The 16,698-nt window shown below is 42.2% G+C and overlaps 1 protein-coding gene across 1 annotated transcript in view; it reads right to left on the reverse strand.

The window, feature by feature from the left end:
- The window catches only part of adgra1b (adhesion G protein-coupled receptor A1b), a 145,261-nt gene that overhangs the window by 111,734 nt on the left and 16,829 nt on the right, over nt 1-16,698 (reverse strand). Inside the window, exons 3-6 of the mRNA XM_030070995.1 lie at nt 7,469-7,540; nt 5,505-5,576; nt 5,207-5,278; nt 3,472-3,635 (exon numbers count right to left, since the gene is read on the reverse strand). Coding sequence (XP_029926855.1) covers nt 3,472-3,635; nt 5,207-5,278; nt 5,505-5,576; nt 7,469-7,540 — 380 coding nt within the window. The remainder of the gene's footprint in view (nt 1-3,471; nt 3,636-5,206; nt 5,279-5,504; nt 5,577-7,468; nt 7,541-16,698) is intronic.

Genomic DNA, 16,698 nt, shown 5'->3' on the forward strand with positions numbered 1-16,698 from the left:
TATTTTCAGCTCACCCAGTGTCATTTTTCTTGATAACAAAAACCCAGCATCAGGTGCCGAGCAATATCCCATCTGATACGACCTTAACAAGGTCCTGGCCTGTGTACGCCGCTATATGACATTCCCTCACAGAAAGTGAAGCCATATGGAGATAACAGCCATCAAATAACATTACAAAACATGGTTGTTGGAGCACTGTGCTGTGTCCAATTGAAGATTGCTTGGTGCCAAGTGAATAAATAAGGTATTGTAGGATGGAGCTGCGCTGTGGAGAGACGGAGGGATCCAAGCATGGCGAGAGCAGGGAGCCCAGAACGTTATCATTGTAATCCCATAATGGATGCGTTAGGGGCTGAAAGGAGTGCTCCTCGTCTCGCCACCAGATTCCACTCATGGGTCTTTGTCCAAGGGCTGCGCAGAATTACCCTGTAATTGCTTTGGATTGTTCTGTGTAAATGAAAAACACATACACTTAGGATTGCATAGAGAAACTCTAGGATGTCTGTGGTGCAGACGCGGGGTTTGTCTCAGGACGGCGCTCTCTGTGTATGCAAAAACACACCGTACGGGAGAGGATGCTGTACATGCTATGGAAGAGGAAGCTTTTCCCCATATTGTTTTTCTGCAAACTGTTTTTCACGTCATGCATATAGTGCATCTTCATGTAATGTGCCTATTCACACACACAAACACGGGCATGCACACACAACACGCATACACACACACACACACACCAACACCCACACACTATCCTAACCAATGATTTTCTCATTCCAAAGCAATATCCCCCACGTGAACCAGATGTAAGGAGAAGAGGAGGATGATTCTATCACATATGAGATACAATTCCCCTGTGGACCGCAGCACAGAGCAGTGAGATGGAGCAAGCAAGGTAGAGGAGGAGAGGGCCTGATTGCCTGTCTGCAACCAGCCTTTCAGGAAAAAAAAAAAAAAAAAAGGTAAAGACTCTTGGAAGCCTCTCTATTGTGGCTAACAACCTGGAGTCAGTAAAGAGGTTTTGTCCTGATTGGAAAACTCCCTGTTTGAGTCGAGGAACCTCGGGTGAGTTTGTTACACCCAGCTGCTGATGGACACCAAGCTGCAAAACCATCCCACCCACAAGTCCTTTGGACACACCTTCCTCTTCTTGAAACCTTTCTTTCTTTCTTTAAAAAACTGACAATTTCAGTATTGTGGCATAATTTCAGTTTTTTCCAATGCTTTGTCAGAAAAAAGGAGATATCTCCATTAGCATCAAGAAAAAATCACAATTCATAATCACCCTTGAAACACGGTGACCTGCATTGTAAAGAAGTGAATTTCATCATCCCAGCGTTTTTTTTTTTTTTTTTTTCATTTGTTTTATGAATATCAGATATTCAAAAAAACACTAAAAAAAAGCCATACAAAACAAGAAAACTAGACAAGCCCAGTTCAGCCGGGCAGTCCCTGATGCCTGAGGGGAAAATTGTCTGTCAGGCCCTACACAGAGCAATAAATATTGCCACTACATTAATTAAAAACCATGTCATCCAATCCTTAATATATTCATACAACCGTGAACAACCTTAATATATTCACACAAGCAAGGTCACACACCAAATGATAAGATAAAAATTAAATGACATAGCTTACCTCTCATCTCTCCAGTTGGCTAGCTGCAGCCAAGAGCACAACTCAGGGTTATGTAATAATAATTAGGCCTACTTAGGATTCACACGCATGTGCATTTCAACAGTGGAGGGTCAGGCAATCACTCAGTCAGTCAGTCAGTAAGCAAGATAAAGGCATTCCTGGCCGGCCCTTTTTTCCGACCTTCACTTGCCCAAACAGCTGGTCGTACCGCTCAGTTTTAGAGACAATATAAGCCCTAAAACATTATCTTACTTTTGAATATCTGTAGAATACCTCTGTTTATCTGTTTTGGTCTCTCTCTCTTTGGTCTCACTCAGTTTTTCAAAACTTTAATCCACGGTTTTGCTGGGCAACAGTCCTCACACACAATCACACCTGGCAGCTGCCCAGTCCACCTTATTTTGGAATGAGGAAGTAAATAATTCCAAAAATCAATCAGTTGTTGTGTTAGCCGCCGAGAAAAAGAAAAAGTGAGTTAGCTCGCCAATAACTACAAGTGCCTGACCAGAGGCCTCGCACAAAAAAAAGGATGTGGCTGTGTAAATATTTCCGGTAAAATAAGGTGAACAAAACCGCAGTTTTCAATGGAACAACTAAAGGTTAAATGTTTTGATCAGGGGAGGGTGTGGCTCATTCACCTTCCCAGCTGATGTGGAGATTTGAACCAGCAGTCTTTCCTGCTGCAAGCTCTTTCCTCTACCGTTTAGGTTGCTGCTGCACCCAGAGCAGGTACATATTAGACCAAGGACCGTCAAATGAGACAATTTTTACCGAGGCCTCTCTGTCTGACAAGCCTAATATGAAGCTATGATTTAGTACAAAATGGCCAAACAGTTCACAGCATGTGGAGAGATAGCAGTGGAGAGGTAAACCTATTATCGGAAGACATCTACTTAATCATGCTCTCATTGTGCTAACCACTTGAAAATGAAACATTACTGATATTAAATAGTTTCTTTCAAATGAGAAGTCTCACAGGTCAGGCTTACAGCGTGCACTTACACGTTTTTTTTTTTTTAAACACAGCTACACAGCAAAAAACTCCATTTTAAGAATCGATTTAATCTTGTATTCAGTCTCCAGAACCCTTATTTCCTTAGTTTTTCTTTAAATATTCAGATGTAGATGATAAGGTTAGATGAATTCATTTTTTTTTTTACCAAACAAAACATTTTAAAATTAAATATTCCAGTTAGGATGAGTATTTTTGAAGTGCATGACATATAGATCTGCCGTGTCAATCATCATCACCCTCCTCAGTCAAAACAAAGCGTACAAAATGACAACAAAAAGCTAGTTTTCGTTTTGCCAGGGGGCCCCTCAAGGATCCCTGAGGTTTCCCACCTGACAGTCTTCAAACATGGCCTCTGTGTTTCTGTGTTGTCGCTTCAACCTCCAAGATAAACTAAAGCACGCATTTATTCGTATTAGAGGAAACATTATCCACTGTTTATCATGTACATTCCAGAGTGTGATAGAAATACAAATTTTCTTATCTCATCACTTCTCACAGCCAGTGTCTAAGTTCTGCTGTGTCGGACATTTCGGTGGTAGAAACGCATCCACATATACCCGTGATGTTGGCAGTCACAGCGAATGAATTATGCCATGTATGTGTGTGTGTGCATGTGTGTGTGTGTGTGTGTGTAGGCTGAATATCAAATATTGAACATGCTGCCCTTTATATATTTTATATGAACTCCTTTTTACCCAACAGTACCTGAATTCTACTTCAGTAAAATAGTTTGGCAGCCTCTCTACTGCTGATAACAAGTTGCAGAGTAACGCGATTACCACCCAACATCCTGTTCCCAGACCGATACGATGAATCCTTACCGCATCTGAGCTGCTGTTCGCGGAGGTTGCGAAACTCCAGGCCGTGCAGGTGTGTGGGGAAAACACACACCGTGTCGTTCCCGATTCGCACCGAGCTGGCCCGGGCCCAGAGGAGAAGCCACTCCAGCTGACAGTCGCAGAACAGAGTCTCAGTGCTGAAGTGCCTGATGGGAAAACCGGACCACTGTTACAACCCGAGAGCGTGCCGGTGTGTGTGATTGGTGTGTGTGCATGTTTGCGGGTGACTGTGTATATATGAGTATGCGTATCCAGAAAAAGTAGTCAATGAATTTATTTATTTTAAGCTATGTGTTGTATTCAATGGAATGGTCCAACCCACATGATGTGACTAAAAAAAAAAAAAAAAAAAAAAAAAATCCATTACATTTGTTTCATAACCCGTAACCCCCACCACTACATGCCTAACTTTAACAAATTATACAGTATCTTTGCAGTTAGCACCTTCAACGCCAACGTAAACCTAACCCTAATTCTAGTCCTAATCCTAAACTGACCCTTTGCAGACGTTAGGATCAGCAGAATGTTCTCAACTTTGGAGGATATTGCCCTAACAGGGATAGGGTGTGATTAAATTGTGGGGAATATTAGACATTTTTCAACACAGACTGCATTATAATGTTGCTACCCAGAAGTGAGGTACATTGCACAATCTTTAATAGCTTTAGTGATGAGAAACTTAACACTCTGCTGTATCATCCTGCTAACTTAGCCTTCAACTCAATCCCCCAGGACACTCATTTTCAAACTTAAAAACCACTGTAAATGCCCTTTTTCAAAACTGGAAACTCATAAATAGCACAGGCTCATACATCTAACAAGTCTTATTTAACATAATGCTGCGTTGACTTGAACCCGCACCGCCGACAACATCCACAGTGTCAGCTCAGGATAAATGAACGCTCACAAGAAGAGGTAATTCTGAATTTTCCTCCATGGGGAAAACCAAAGAAAAAGAAAATCCATTTTTCTTGGGTTGACACTGTGATGGCAATGCTGTCAGAGGTCAGACATTTTTAAGAAGCTGCAGCAGAGTGGTGAGTTTCTCCTCACTAAAGCTGGCGGCGGGGTTGGGCTATGTGCAGTTATAAATGAAGGGCATCATTTTAATACACCCTGGGCTGCAACAACTACCCCACCAACACTATTTACACTGACAATCAGATTGATCTTCTGTCTCCATACAGCAAGAATGACTAGTTGGATTTACAGTGGTTTGGTAAAGATCCTTTCTGATAGCAAAGATTAGTACAACATGAGGATGTGTGTCTTTTTAGGTAACAAACTCTCTTTTCTTTTCTTTTTTCAGTTTTTTTCAGGCACTCCCATCTCTTTATCCTGTGTTCAACCATTTGTAACAACTGAAAAATGTGATGAAGTTATTAGTATAGCCTGTTAGTTATGCACTCACACTCAGGAGGCTGCTATAAAAAACAGGTCTGTGGCATGATCAAAGCAATTGTAAGACAAACCCCCTCCCCAAAAAAATCAGTCGCTAAAATGACAATCTGACCACTAACTTGCACTGTAAATCTGTCAGAGTTTGAGTGTGGTGGCCGCAACAGAGATCATGTGACTCGAAACATCTGGAAAACATCTGAAAAAACTCTATACAGCATGTGTGCTATGTGTAAGTCTTTGTGTGATAAGTGAATGTGTGTGTGCACGTTTGCCTCAGAACTGTGTGTGTGTGTGTGTGTGTGTCTTTTCGCCTTACAGCACTCGGAGAGCCACGAGGTGTGTGAACAATCCCATGGTCAGAGTGGAGAAGATGTTCCCGGATAAATTCCTGTTGGTGAAAACACACACACACACACACACACACACACACACACACAAAGGCACATTCACACAAAAACTGTTCAGTCATCACAAGAACTAAAGCCACATCATCCTGTGATATATTACTGGAGCCACATTATCTAAAATAAACACCACATTTTCTACATGCGGAGTGTAAATTGAGCATACGGCAGCATGCAGCACTGTATGTTTTCAATTTAGGGATTACTCACAATTTGGAGAGGTTGCCAAGGTCTACAAACATTTCGGGGGAGAGGCAGCCAATCCTATTGTTGGAGAGGTCCCTATAAGGACAAAAAAGGCAAACTTTGAATTGTGGCTGAGAGGAAAAAAGCACCATTTCTAGCTTATTTATGTAGTTTGAATTGATACTGCAATCGAGCCAGACTAGAGCAGGTGTGTGTGAAAGATTAGAGGGATAGGATCCATCTCAAAAATGTGAATGTAAGTATGTGTGTGGGGGTTTGTGTCTATGCGTGTATGCGTGCCTTCTAAAAACCTAACACAGACAGCTTAAGCAGCTATGAGGGCTGTTTCGGTAAGCCAGTTCCATGTTTATTTATTCATGCAAACTCCTAGGATATCAGTCCTGACCTTTAGTAACCTTTTACCCCTCACATAACCGTTGCAGGCACACACGCACCCTCACGCGCACACACACACACACACGTGCAATGTGGTGGGCTTCTGTGTGGCTGAGCTCTGTTGCGTCCGTGGCTCTGTGCCCTCGCGCTCTGTAATTAAAGAGCTGCTTTGCTGGAGCAGCTGTGGGAAAATAAGCAGAGCACTCGAGTAATCACCAGTTGGGGAGCACTTAAATTAGCACTCTGCTGCTCCCAGAGCCTGGCACACACGCGCCCCGAATCAGCACCGCTAACTCACTGCCTGCGTCCCTGCCAGTCCAGATCCCACTAACTATCAGGCTGCAATCATGTCACTCACTCTGAAGCCTATATCTAGAAAGCCAGAGAGTGAGAGTACTCGCCGAGAAAATTACTCCAGCTGAAGTAAGGGCTCACCATCAAACCATTTTTTAAAGAAATCACGTATTTCACTCTGTTCTAGAGCCAAAAAAATCACCATCATTTCGTGAACGTTCCAAATGTCAAAAATTAAAAGACGAAAACAACCATTTTTATACCGCTGATTACATGTGTGCGCTCACATGTTACATGTTAGTGAGAAACCGTCTTTTCTTTACATAACTGTAAGAGACCAAGTGACCTTATTTTCAATTACAATACAAAATGCAATACAATGACAATATAAAATGAATCAATACAATTAAAAAAACAACGTCTTCCCATTAATTGTACATATTGTAAAATTTTCAGCACTGGAGTAGTAAACTTTTCTCAGTCTTCCCCTAACTTTAGACATAATCCTAGCCTTAGTCTTTCCCAGAGGCAAACACCAGCCGGTTGCAGCTACTGTAGTTAATAACCTTCAATACATTTTGGTAGCACTGTCTTGTTTTTTTATACTCCTTCTGAAAGTGTCCCTATGTTTTGAGCCTTGTTTTGAGATATGTACTCCAATTTGAGTAAAATTTTACTGCAGTAGTTTATTACCTACAGTACTGTCAGGGCACTTTGGCTATGCCACTTTCCCCCCCTTACAACTGGCTGCTTGTAGTTTCCAGTAGTAATCCACTATGGGAACTGAAGATTAATGCACTCTTTGCACTCATTGTAAGGTGGTAGCCAAGAGTCTAGAGAAGTGTGCTTGTCAGGAAGGTCAAAATCCCCAAAATCTGTGTGGGGAAAGTCAATGAAATATGCTCTCCCTCCTGTTAATGTGCCTTTTTGCAAAGCACTAAAACCACAGTTGCTCCACTGAAGCGGCTCAGTGGCCTACAGTAGAAGACTGTGGTTATACTGGGCAACTCCCAGGTGTGAATGTGTCCAAATGTATTAGTGTGAAGCAAGACATTGCTGGAAAAGAGCAACGTGTGCTTAGTCAAGTTTCCCTGGACACATAAGTTTAAAAAACAGACGTAGCTCTCGATATGAGCCCGACGCCTGAAATATAGGTTGCACTACTTCTGCTTCAGCTAAATATTTCAGTAGTCTTTTTCACCTTGGACTTTACATGCTACTTTGCCGTGTCTTTTAAGCCGGTGGACTTGTCTTGTTGTCCCCTAGAGAAGGCCATCACAAGGCTTCATCATACTTACAGTCTCCTCAGAGCCAGCAGACCACGGAAGGCCCCGGGCTCCACTGTACTTATCAAATTATTCTTGAGGTCCCTGGGGAAGAGAGCGAGAGACAGACAGAGAGAGTCAGAGAGGACAGGATTACATAAAAATCTATCTATCCATCTATCTATCTATCTAGGTATCTAGCTATCTATCTATCTAGCCATCCCCTCATTGCATTTTTTTTCCTCCTCTGTGGTGATGTTAAGTACGAGTTAGCCATTAGCAGTCAGATGAATTCCTCTGCGCTTGTCGCTGCAGCTCATGCTTGCTGACCGTGATGCCGGCATGGTGATGTAAACGTGAGGAAAGGAAACGTGATTCATTCAAGACATGCATGAGGATGTTTATGTTATTCACACAGCAGAGTGCAGTCCATTGTATGTGAAGGCTTAATGGGGGCAGAAAATAAATGGGAGAACCACATATTTGGAGCTAAAGGGGTCACAGAACTGTAAGAAAATCCTGTAGCCTTACGTAAGGTAAATTTAGAATATCAAACGTGGTCCAAAGCATGGCAACAAAGGCAAGTAAGAGGGGAGAACTGCCAGTGCCACAGTGTTTTTCTTACAACTGCTAATTAACATTTTACCCTCGGTCCATTGCTCAGATATTCTGCTAAGAGAAATGGAGGTAATCATTCACCAGAGAGCAGAGAGTTAACCTTCTTCTAGTCCTCAGGAGGAGCACCTGTTAGCTGCACAGCAAAGGCCATTTCCTGCATGCTAAAGACACGGAGCACCTTTGGCCAAGAGGCAATCACACACGTGTTGCGGTTTCAGCCAGGCACTCCCTGTTTCCCCCCAAGCCTCTGCCGCTACTAAAAATGGATCTCAGAAAAGTCTCCTTTCTGGTTTTCTCTACAAGCCAAAGAAAACTTCCTGAAATTGTGTCCCCGGTTTCCTCTGACTTTGTCCGGTCAGTGTGATGAGAATCAGAAGAAGGCTAGACTCTCTGCCCAAATGCGAGGAACAGCACAGTACGACCCAGCCGTCTCAGCCCAAACCCATTTGTTCTCTGGGCTTAACAGTAACACAGGCCAGATCAGGGCCAGCCAAAAGAAACAAAACAAGACCGACAGGACGATCTAAGCCCTAGCTTTTGTCCCAAAGTAAGTGCAAAAGAAATGTTAGAGCTCTTTTTATTTGAAACACGGAGCTATTCGGTAGCAGAATTATCCTTCTTATCTCATCTAAGCAGAAGCAAAAGAATTCATTATGGTATATTCAGCGCAGACTAAATGAGTTATATGGCCTTGCAAACAACAAATGTTTCCTCTTGAGATTCAAAACGTGGATGTCTACATCTCTGCCATTAGATGCACAAGATGCTTCGGCGCTGGTTGTTGTTTTACTGTAACTGATGTTAATTTGGTCGATGTAAAGCATTAGTTACACACACAGAAGACGAGCCATCATTAAGGGCAGATAAATGACTCCCGTCTGGGTTTAATGATCTGTGTCTTGTGTTAAATTGCTCGGCCCATAGTTAAAATACACTTTGTCTGCACCATTAGGCCTCCCCAACACACCCCGCCAACCAGGTTGTGACCAGGCAAAAAAGAAATGCTTAATTGACGCTCCACCTCGTGCATTCACTTTGACACGGTCAGTATAATAAAAGTGCATGCCCGCTTACGTGCCTTTGGTGTGTCGGGTGGTCCAAAATGAACGGCATTCAGATGTGAAAGGTGGCAAAATATGGGCTTTTTCTTAACCCGACGCTCAAATGAATATCGCCTTTGTATGTTTGGTTTGATCCCAACACTTGAACTTACTGCTTTACCATGTTTGCTGGCTTCCATGATCAGAATCGCTAATGAGACTTTCTTCTGCATCTTCCAGGTTTTCATCATTTATACAGCAAGGTGTAACGAGCCTCAAGAACCTCAAGGTTGCCTTCCTGACTGACTGGCTGACCTCGTAGATCACATCGGTTGGCTGACCTAGCTAGCTCTCATCTCTGCCCTCGTCCAAAGTAGTCTTTGATCATGTACAGCCTGCTATGAAACGGTGTGGAGGTCAATAGGTCATCTGTCGTGCCTGCAGCACCACTCTTTCATCCCGGACCGTCCAGCAGCTCAACAGCGTTTCCCGTCTCTGAATTATCTGAATGCTCAGCACTTTCCACCTGATCGACTGTCTGCCTCACCGAGGGCCAGAGGTCACTGATCAGTGAGGCCAAAGACAGGAAATGTACTGTACAAGAATTATCAAGCAAGGCCGACCCCATCCTTCGTGTAGAAAAAACAGCACAACAGCAGAGCAAACCCTACAGGACTCCTGGAAAATGAGCCCCCGATGGCTTTGGAGGGCTTCTCCATCATCGGTGACAATTAATTGAAAATCAGCAAACAGAAAAACAGAAAAATAAATCATCTCATTTGAAATATGCACAATTTTAAGGTGAGATGGATAGGTGTTCAGACCTAATAAACACAAAATATTCACCATGCAGAATCCCTGTCCCATCAGATCGATCTTTCTACATCCACACAGATCAATCCTCTATATAGCAGTTTACCTTCATTTTCAATAAATGAAGAAGGCGCTGCACTACGTAGAATAATCTGTGTCCACATTTATCACAACTCACTGCCACCATTATTCTCAGTAAAAAAGTAATTGCAATTTATTTGTTTTGGTAGTCCTATACTGCCCTGATTGTTACATCTCAGCTGTGGCCTCTTTTGTTTCACTGTATGCTGTATGAGGTAATGTTTGAAGCCACATGCGAAATAAATGATGCTATTGTGGGCAACACAACAAACTTTTATAGTCATCAGGCCAGGGCCAACACGTATTTGTGAGTAAATATAATAAATGTTCGTGGTTTGTTTTATGCGACTTGGGTTCCAGATAGGTGGAGTTTACCACATAATACAAGAGACCGAGTGCCAGAACGTTTAGACAATCAGAGGAAACTATCTGAATGTCAATTTAGCCTCCATTTCTGTGATTAAATACTTATGTGGCATGATCCCGTATTGTCCTCATGGGGGGAGCCCCACCCATCTGGTGCTCCAAGCAGGATGAAACAAATCCTGAGAATGATTCGCAATTTACGTCTGAAACAGTCGTCGCAAAGTTTGTGCTGGGACTCATCTTTAACGCATATTTATTCATAACTTCTATCTGTTACCGGTTGGAAATGTAAACTAGTGCTGCTGCATTGCCTGTGCTGTTAAGTGATTAGCAAGGCCAGAAAAAAGGCAGGATGGAGGTTCACTGGAATAAATAAGTCTTCCTGTTTCCTGAGAACTGGTGGTCAAGAGGTCTCTCTCTCTTTCATTCTACTGTTTCTCTCTCTTTCTCTACACACACACACACACACACATACACACACACACACACACACACACACACACACACACACACACACACACACAAAACCAAAAAAACAGGGGAACTGTTAGGAATTCTTAGGCCTGAACTTGATGCATCTAAGTATCAGCTGACCTCGCTGAAGGGTTCCCCACCACCTTAGGGCAGACACACACACACACACACACACATATACACACACATGCACTCACACCAGACTCAAACAAACAATAGCTACCTTTGGGGAAACTTGCCCCAGATATCCAGTGTAGGTACAGCTGGAGAAGCTCAAATGAGATGAATGTTTAAACAATAACCATTTTCTACTCCCCCGCTCCTGTGTGTTTGAAGAGCAGGAGAAGACCTCAGTATAAACTCCGCCATTTGTGGTTAATGTTTGAAAAGCTACTGAAGTGGTTCCCAATTAATTTAAACTGTGCTGTATATCTTAGGCCGCTCAGCTTCTCCCAAGCTGTGTGACCCTGAGGATATCAGCCTTTTCACCATATGACACTAATGGGTAGATTCATCTCCGGGTCTGGCCACTTACCTCCAATCGCAAACACACACACACAAAGACACACACACACATGCACAAAACCCACATGCACTCTGAGGTATGCATGCATGCATCGTGAACCCAAGTATGCATGCACACAAACACACGCACACATATACACGCACACACACACGGGTGTTAAGCACTAGCGGACGATGACCGGACCACACACAGTCGAGCACAGCCTCTGGACACTGCTCTCTCTTTGATGGAAAGCAGCGCTTGATCATGCCCAATTGAAATAAATAGATTCTATGTTGATAAAATCCTCAAAATACCATCTGATTCCAAGAAAAGCTCACATTCCACATGAATCACAAACACAAAAATAAAATAAATACATAAAATAGCAGCTTTCCGCAGTCCCTCGGGCACTCATCCAAATGGAAAACGATGCTGCTCGATGATGGATTCCATTGCACGAGCACTTAATGCGATGAGATAGCGACATATACTCATTTGTATGAGCATATTTCCCATTGGCATGTGGTATCTAATTCAGTGGATGTATGATGCTAAATGCAATAGGTGTCCCGTCCAGTACACAAGAGGAATCCTGTGTTTGTGTGGACAGCAGCCAACCTCCACTGTGTCAGAGGATGAATATTCAGGTCAGAGCAGTGAGGACACACTCACACTCACACACACACACTACAGGGCAGTGCACCCTGCTTTCATTTATACATTTGAGAAGAGAGTGGAGAGAGCACGATAGATAGAGACAGACAGATCACCAGATAGAGAGAGATGAAGGCATATATATACACCGAGAGACAATAAGAGAGACAGGAAAGAAAAAGACAGATAGAGAGATAGAGGGAGAGAAACCACAGCAGAGAGAGAGAGAGACTAAAGGCTGATTTATGCCTCAGCATAGTCTTCCTAGACCTTACGGCGTAACCTACAGAAGCGGTCTACATCATTGTTCTAGTGCGCTGGTGTGTCTGCATCGCTCTGCAATTGCACCGCCAAAATGCTAGTTGGCATTAGCGTTTCTGTGTCACTGTGTTGAGTTACTCATAGACGGTAGAGAAAGCTTCTTCATTCACTTCACAGCTGATAAATGTTAAACTACAGTTGCGTTTATTCAAATTCATTCAACATACAAAATAACAGGACATGGTCAAGGAAATGCATTTCAATTATTTTCAGATGTTGGAAGTTAGATTTGACAATTTGTGAGGTGCAGTTATGGCTACGGCCAGTACTCGAGTTGAGGGGGGATGAGGGTGGATGGCATCCCCCCTGAAATAAAAACGGTCAAAATCATCCCCCCTGTAAAACTGCCATCCTCACTTTTCATCAAGTGAAAAAAATTGACCATCCCCCCTGAATTTTTTTTACAACTCGACTACTGGCTACGGCGCATGTCATCCTGCAGCGTGTGCTCTATGCAGAAGCATGAATCGGCCTTAATGGGAAGACTGGACATCATAGGCAGTCGATGATGCCCCTGCCCCCAGCAAACACACACATGCACAATGCCCCAGTGTCCTGGACTATGCAGCTGAACACCAGGGACCAAATCCGCTTCCTTCACCTCTCTAATCTTCCCTGTTGAAACTATTGACTGTGGCACTTACTGTAAGACAGGATCTCTAAACGTGATGTTTATTGACACCAATTGTCATGTTGATCCGGAATGTCTTTATTGAGGCCATTTGTTCACATGCTGAATTTTAATGGGTCAATTTGCAGACGCTATGAGGGAAGGTCTGGCCATACACTCTGAATTAGAGCACGCACTCATTGAGATGGATAACCACCTACTGGATTGTAAATAAATACGTGTTGAAAGCTCGCTGGGGAGGGAGAAAAGGGGGATAGTTGGGCAGTTCAGTCCAATTAAACAGACTGAATGTGTACGCATTGTGACAGGCTTGCAGTAACCACTGCCAGAGCTTCAAAAGGCAATGGGCTTCTCTCTATGTATGTTTGCATTATGGAAACATTGCATACAGTAAGCACCGCAGGACCAGTGGTCATGAATTAATAATTCATCCTCCTTGGCAAGACATACTGCACAATCACATAGCCTCTTTGAGACAGTAAGTACTCAATGATGTAAAGCAGACAAGTTAATATTTTTTGCATAAATATTTAGTATACATTTTAAAAAATCGATTTAAATTATTGGCTCAGTTTGAGAGAAGTTACAAGTCTTCACCACTTTAAAATCTCCACAATCTGTACGCATTTGGGCTGATCATTAAACATTTCTCAGACACTGCTGAAGTGCAATTTATTCCTGGCGGCTTGATGAGCAGTGCTCAGAGTGCTTAAGGGATGTGTGCTGTGATTTTCTCTGATTTTACAGAAAGGATAAAAAAAAAAAAAAGTACTAGACACTAATGCAAAGACACCTTCACTTTAGCGTGCGCTCAAAACGAAAACATTCTCATGAAACCAACAGAAGCAATTTCAAAGCATAGACAGAGGAAATGCACTGAGAAGCCCTGATCTGTGAAGAGGATACTTTCCCTGTTAACAGGTTTTCACTCTTTATTTTCCTCCGTCATGCCTACACTCTGACTCTGGAATCGATGTTCTCATCAGTGCAAGGTATTTCTATGTGAACAAAGCAAAGCGTCAAGGTGAGAGGAAAATTCCTCCTTGAGGTGCTTTTGATAGACGTCCTCCCATTATCATTATTATTTTTGAACGCGGCACAACAGAGCAACTTCAAAACAAGTAAATATTCTAACCCTGTCAAACTGGAAATTAATATTAACATTCCATAATTTTCCATCATGCATCTGCTACTTTTCTCAGTGCAGGGTAAAAACCAGTGATGAATAGCCCAGAGCAATACAAAGATTCAGCATCAGAGAGGCGGCGAGGAGAGAGAGAAAAAGAATCTGTCTCCTCTGCTTCTCCGTGCTTGCTCAGTAAATCAGTCAGATCCACGGTGCTCACATGTTTAGCCTCAACTGTGACCCAGCAACAGTCTCCCATAAAAAAACAATGAAACCATTCATATTTCAAATCTACACTTTGAACCATCAAAGCCTTCACGTTAGTTCATGTATTCTTTTATATAATGTGAAGAGGAAAAAAAAAAAAGAAAAAAAAACAGCCATGCTTGTACATGATAAAGGAAAACCAGACAAATGTTCAAGCGCAACAGCAAACATGAATGTACTCTCGGTTTGATCTCACAATGAACAATTGCTTTCGAACAACAAGTTACACGGGAGAAAACACCTGCTCTAGCAAATGTTCAGTACAAAGCATGACTTGGAAAGTGGCCACAGCTGTAAAGCGATAGTATTGAAGTCGCTGAACTGATAAAGATTAAAAAGGTAATTAGCATTAGATGAGAATATGTTCAGTGGATAAGGTCAAAGAAATTAATGCCACCACACCAAAGTGTTTACAACAGTAAAGCAATAATTTTACAAAGAAAAAACTGCTCTACAACCCTAACCCTAAGAACAACAAATTAATCATGTTAAATTTAATCTTGCTTTTATTTAACCAGTTCGGTTAATTACTAACATATTTTTTTATTTGGAGTGACAGCTTGGCAAACCATGCAAGGCACTTAAAATGCATTTAGGAATCTAGGCAAAGTGGGGAATGGACTTTGGATGCATATATATGAATTCTTAAATTGAGTAGTCCTTGCCTTTAGTCAATACTGGGTTTCTTGAATCAGTCAATAATGCTGCAGACCCTCTCATTTTTCTACTGCCTCTGCTAATAACCCCGACCTTTGACCATATGAGGATGACCTTAGGGTCATATTGGTTTATGATCATGAGATCATTCGGTTTCTTCCACCTCTGCGTTGCTCACAACGCATGTGGACTTCACCCAGTCATACATTATGCGCATCCAGCCAGAGGATGTGTCCTTCACTGATCTGCCACGCCCTCATCAATCACCTCCCAAGGAGACATGTTCCTGAGGAGGACTGAATAAACGTTACCTCCTCTGTGGGTACAACAGGAGCTGCAAAACTTTTTAAAGGACACCTCCTCACACCTCTGACACCCACTTTCAGAATGAGCAATTGCAGATGCCACTCTGAATTCTGATACTGTCTCTGCCCCAAGTCGAGGTCCACTCAGTCTATTCAGTCTGCCTCAAAACTCCTCGGGCTAGACAAATAACTTTTGGTCAAATGGACAAAAAATAGGTCCGTTGTTCTCAGTGAATAACCGTTTAGGCAGTCTGTTCAGAATAAAGCTACTGTCATATCTAGCAAAATAACAAGAAAAAAATAACCACAACTAAAAAGATAGTTTGTCTCTGCTGCCTGTATTGCACTCCACGTTTCAACCCAATAGCGCTTTTTCAAAGATTAGAGCTTATATTGGACAGTACAAAAAATTCTTAGCCTTATCACTAAATTAAAATATAACTCTTGAGTTATACTTTTCATTTTGGGTGCACTGATAGTTATCATTGCATTGTATGACATCTATTTAATTCAGTCTTTTAGTTTAAATTTGTTGTAGCTGCAGTTATCGTCTAGTTGTAAAGGGAGGTTTATTCCAACTGAAGTGCAATCAGGTCAAAGCACAGCCTTTTGCAACACAATTAGATTTTAGTGTAGTTTCTCAATGTAACACGCTGCTATTCTAATAAAAATAAAGACCTTTGCCTGTGATCCCTCCAACTGGGGCTGGAATGAAAAAATAACACCTATCCGACTGTATAAACTTTTAATATCAATATTGCTTTTTAGGCATTAAAAGGTGACGAAAGGCTTTGGAATATTGGTTTCCTACACTGACATCCAACTTTACTTCAGGTTCCACTTTACGTTTTAGTGTGGAGCTCCAATGAACTCAGTTGAGCACTGATTCTGATTTTGAGGCATATACAGCATGGCTTTGTTGTTCTTGGACAAAAATAACTCCAATTAGTATTTTCATGTTTAACCTCCAAGTGCTCTTCTATAGGGAGGAGAAAATTCTGCAGCAATTGGGTTTATGAAACAAATAAATTCAACAATGCATGGTCATCATCAGTGTATTCCTCTAAAGCTTACATTTTGAAGATAAGGTTTTTCACCCGACAGCCTTATTATAGTGAAACTCATCAATCTTGCTCCCTGAAATGTGCTTTCAGTCATTATGGAAATAGATCCATGTAAATATTATCATATCACAGGATCATATCACAATCAGTTATTGAGAACTATGCCAGCCCTTTTCCCATCATGCAGATTCTCTTCAGTGGTTTACACCAACCACATTCAGGGCTTCCACGGTGGGAACCCATGATGAAGTCGCAAAGATTCAGTGTGCTGCTCAGAGAACAGTGATGGGCTTTGTTCACATGCTCTACTCCCATGGGACCCTTTTTGGTTGATGGTA

Source organism: Myripristis murdjan, chromosome 15, assembly GCF_902150065.1.
Source record: "Myripristis murdjan chromosome 15, fMyrMur1.1, whole genome shotgun sequence".
Lineage (NCBI taxonomy): Eukaryota > Metazoa > Chordata > Actinopteri > Holocentriformes > Holocentridae > Myripristis > Myripristis murdjan.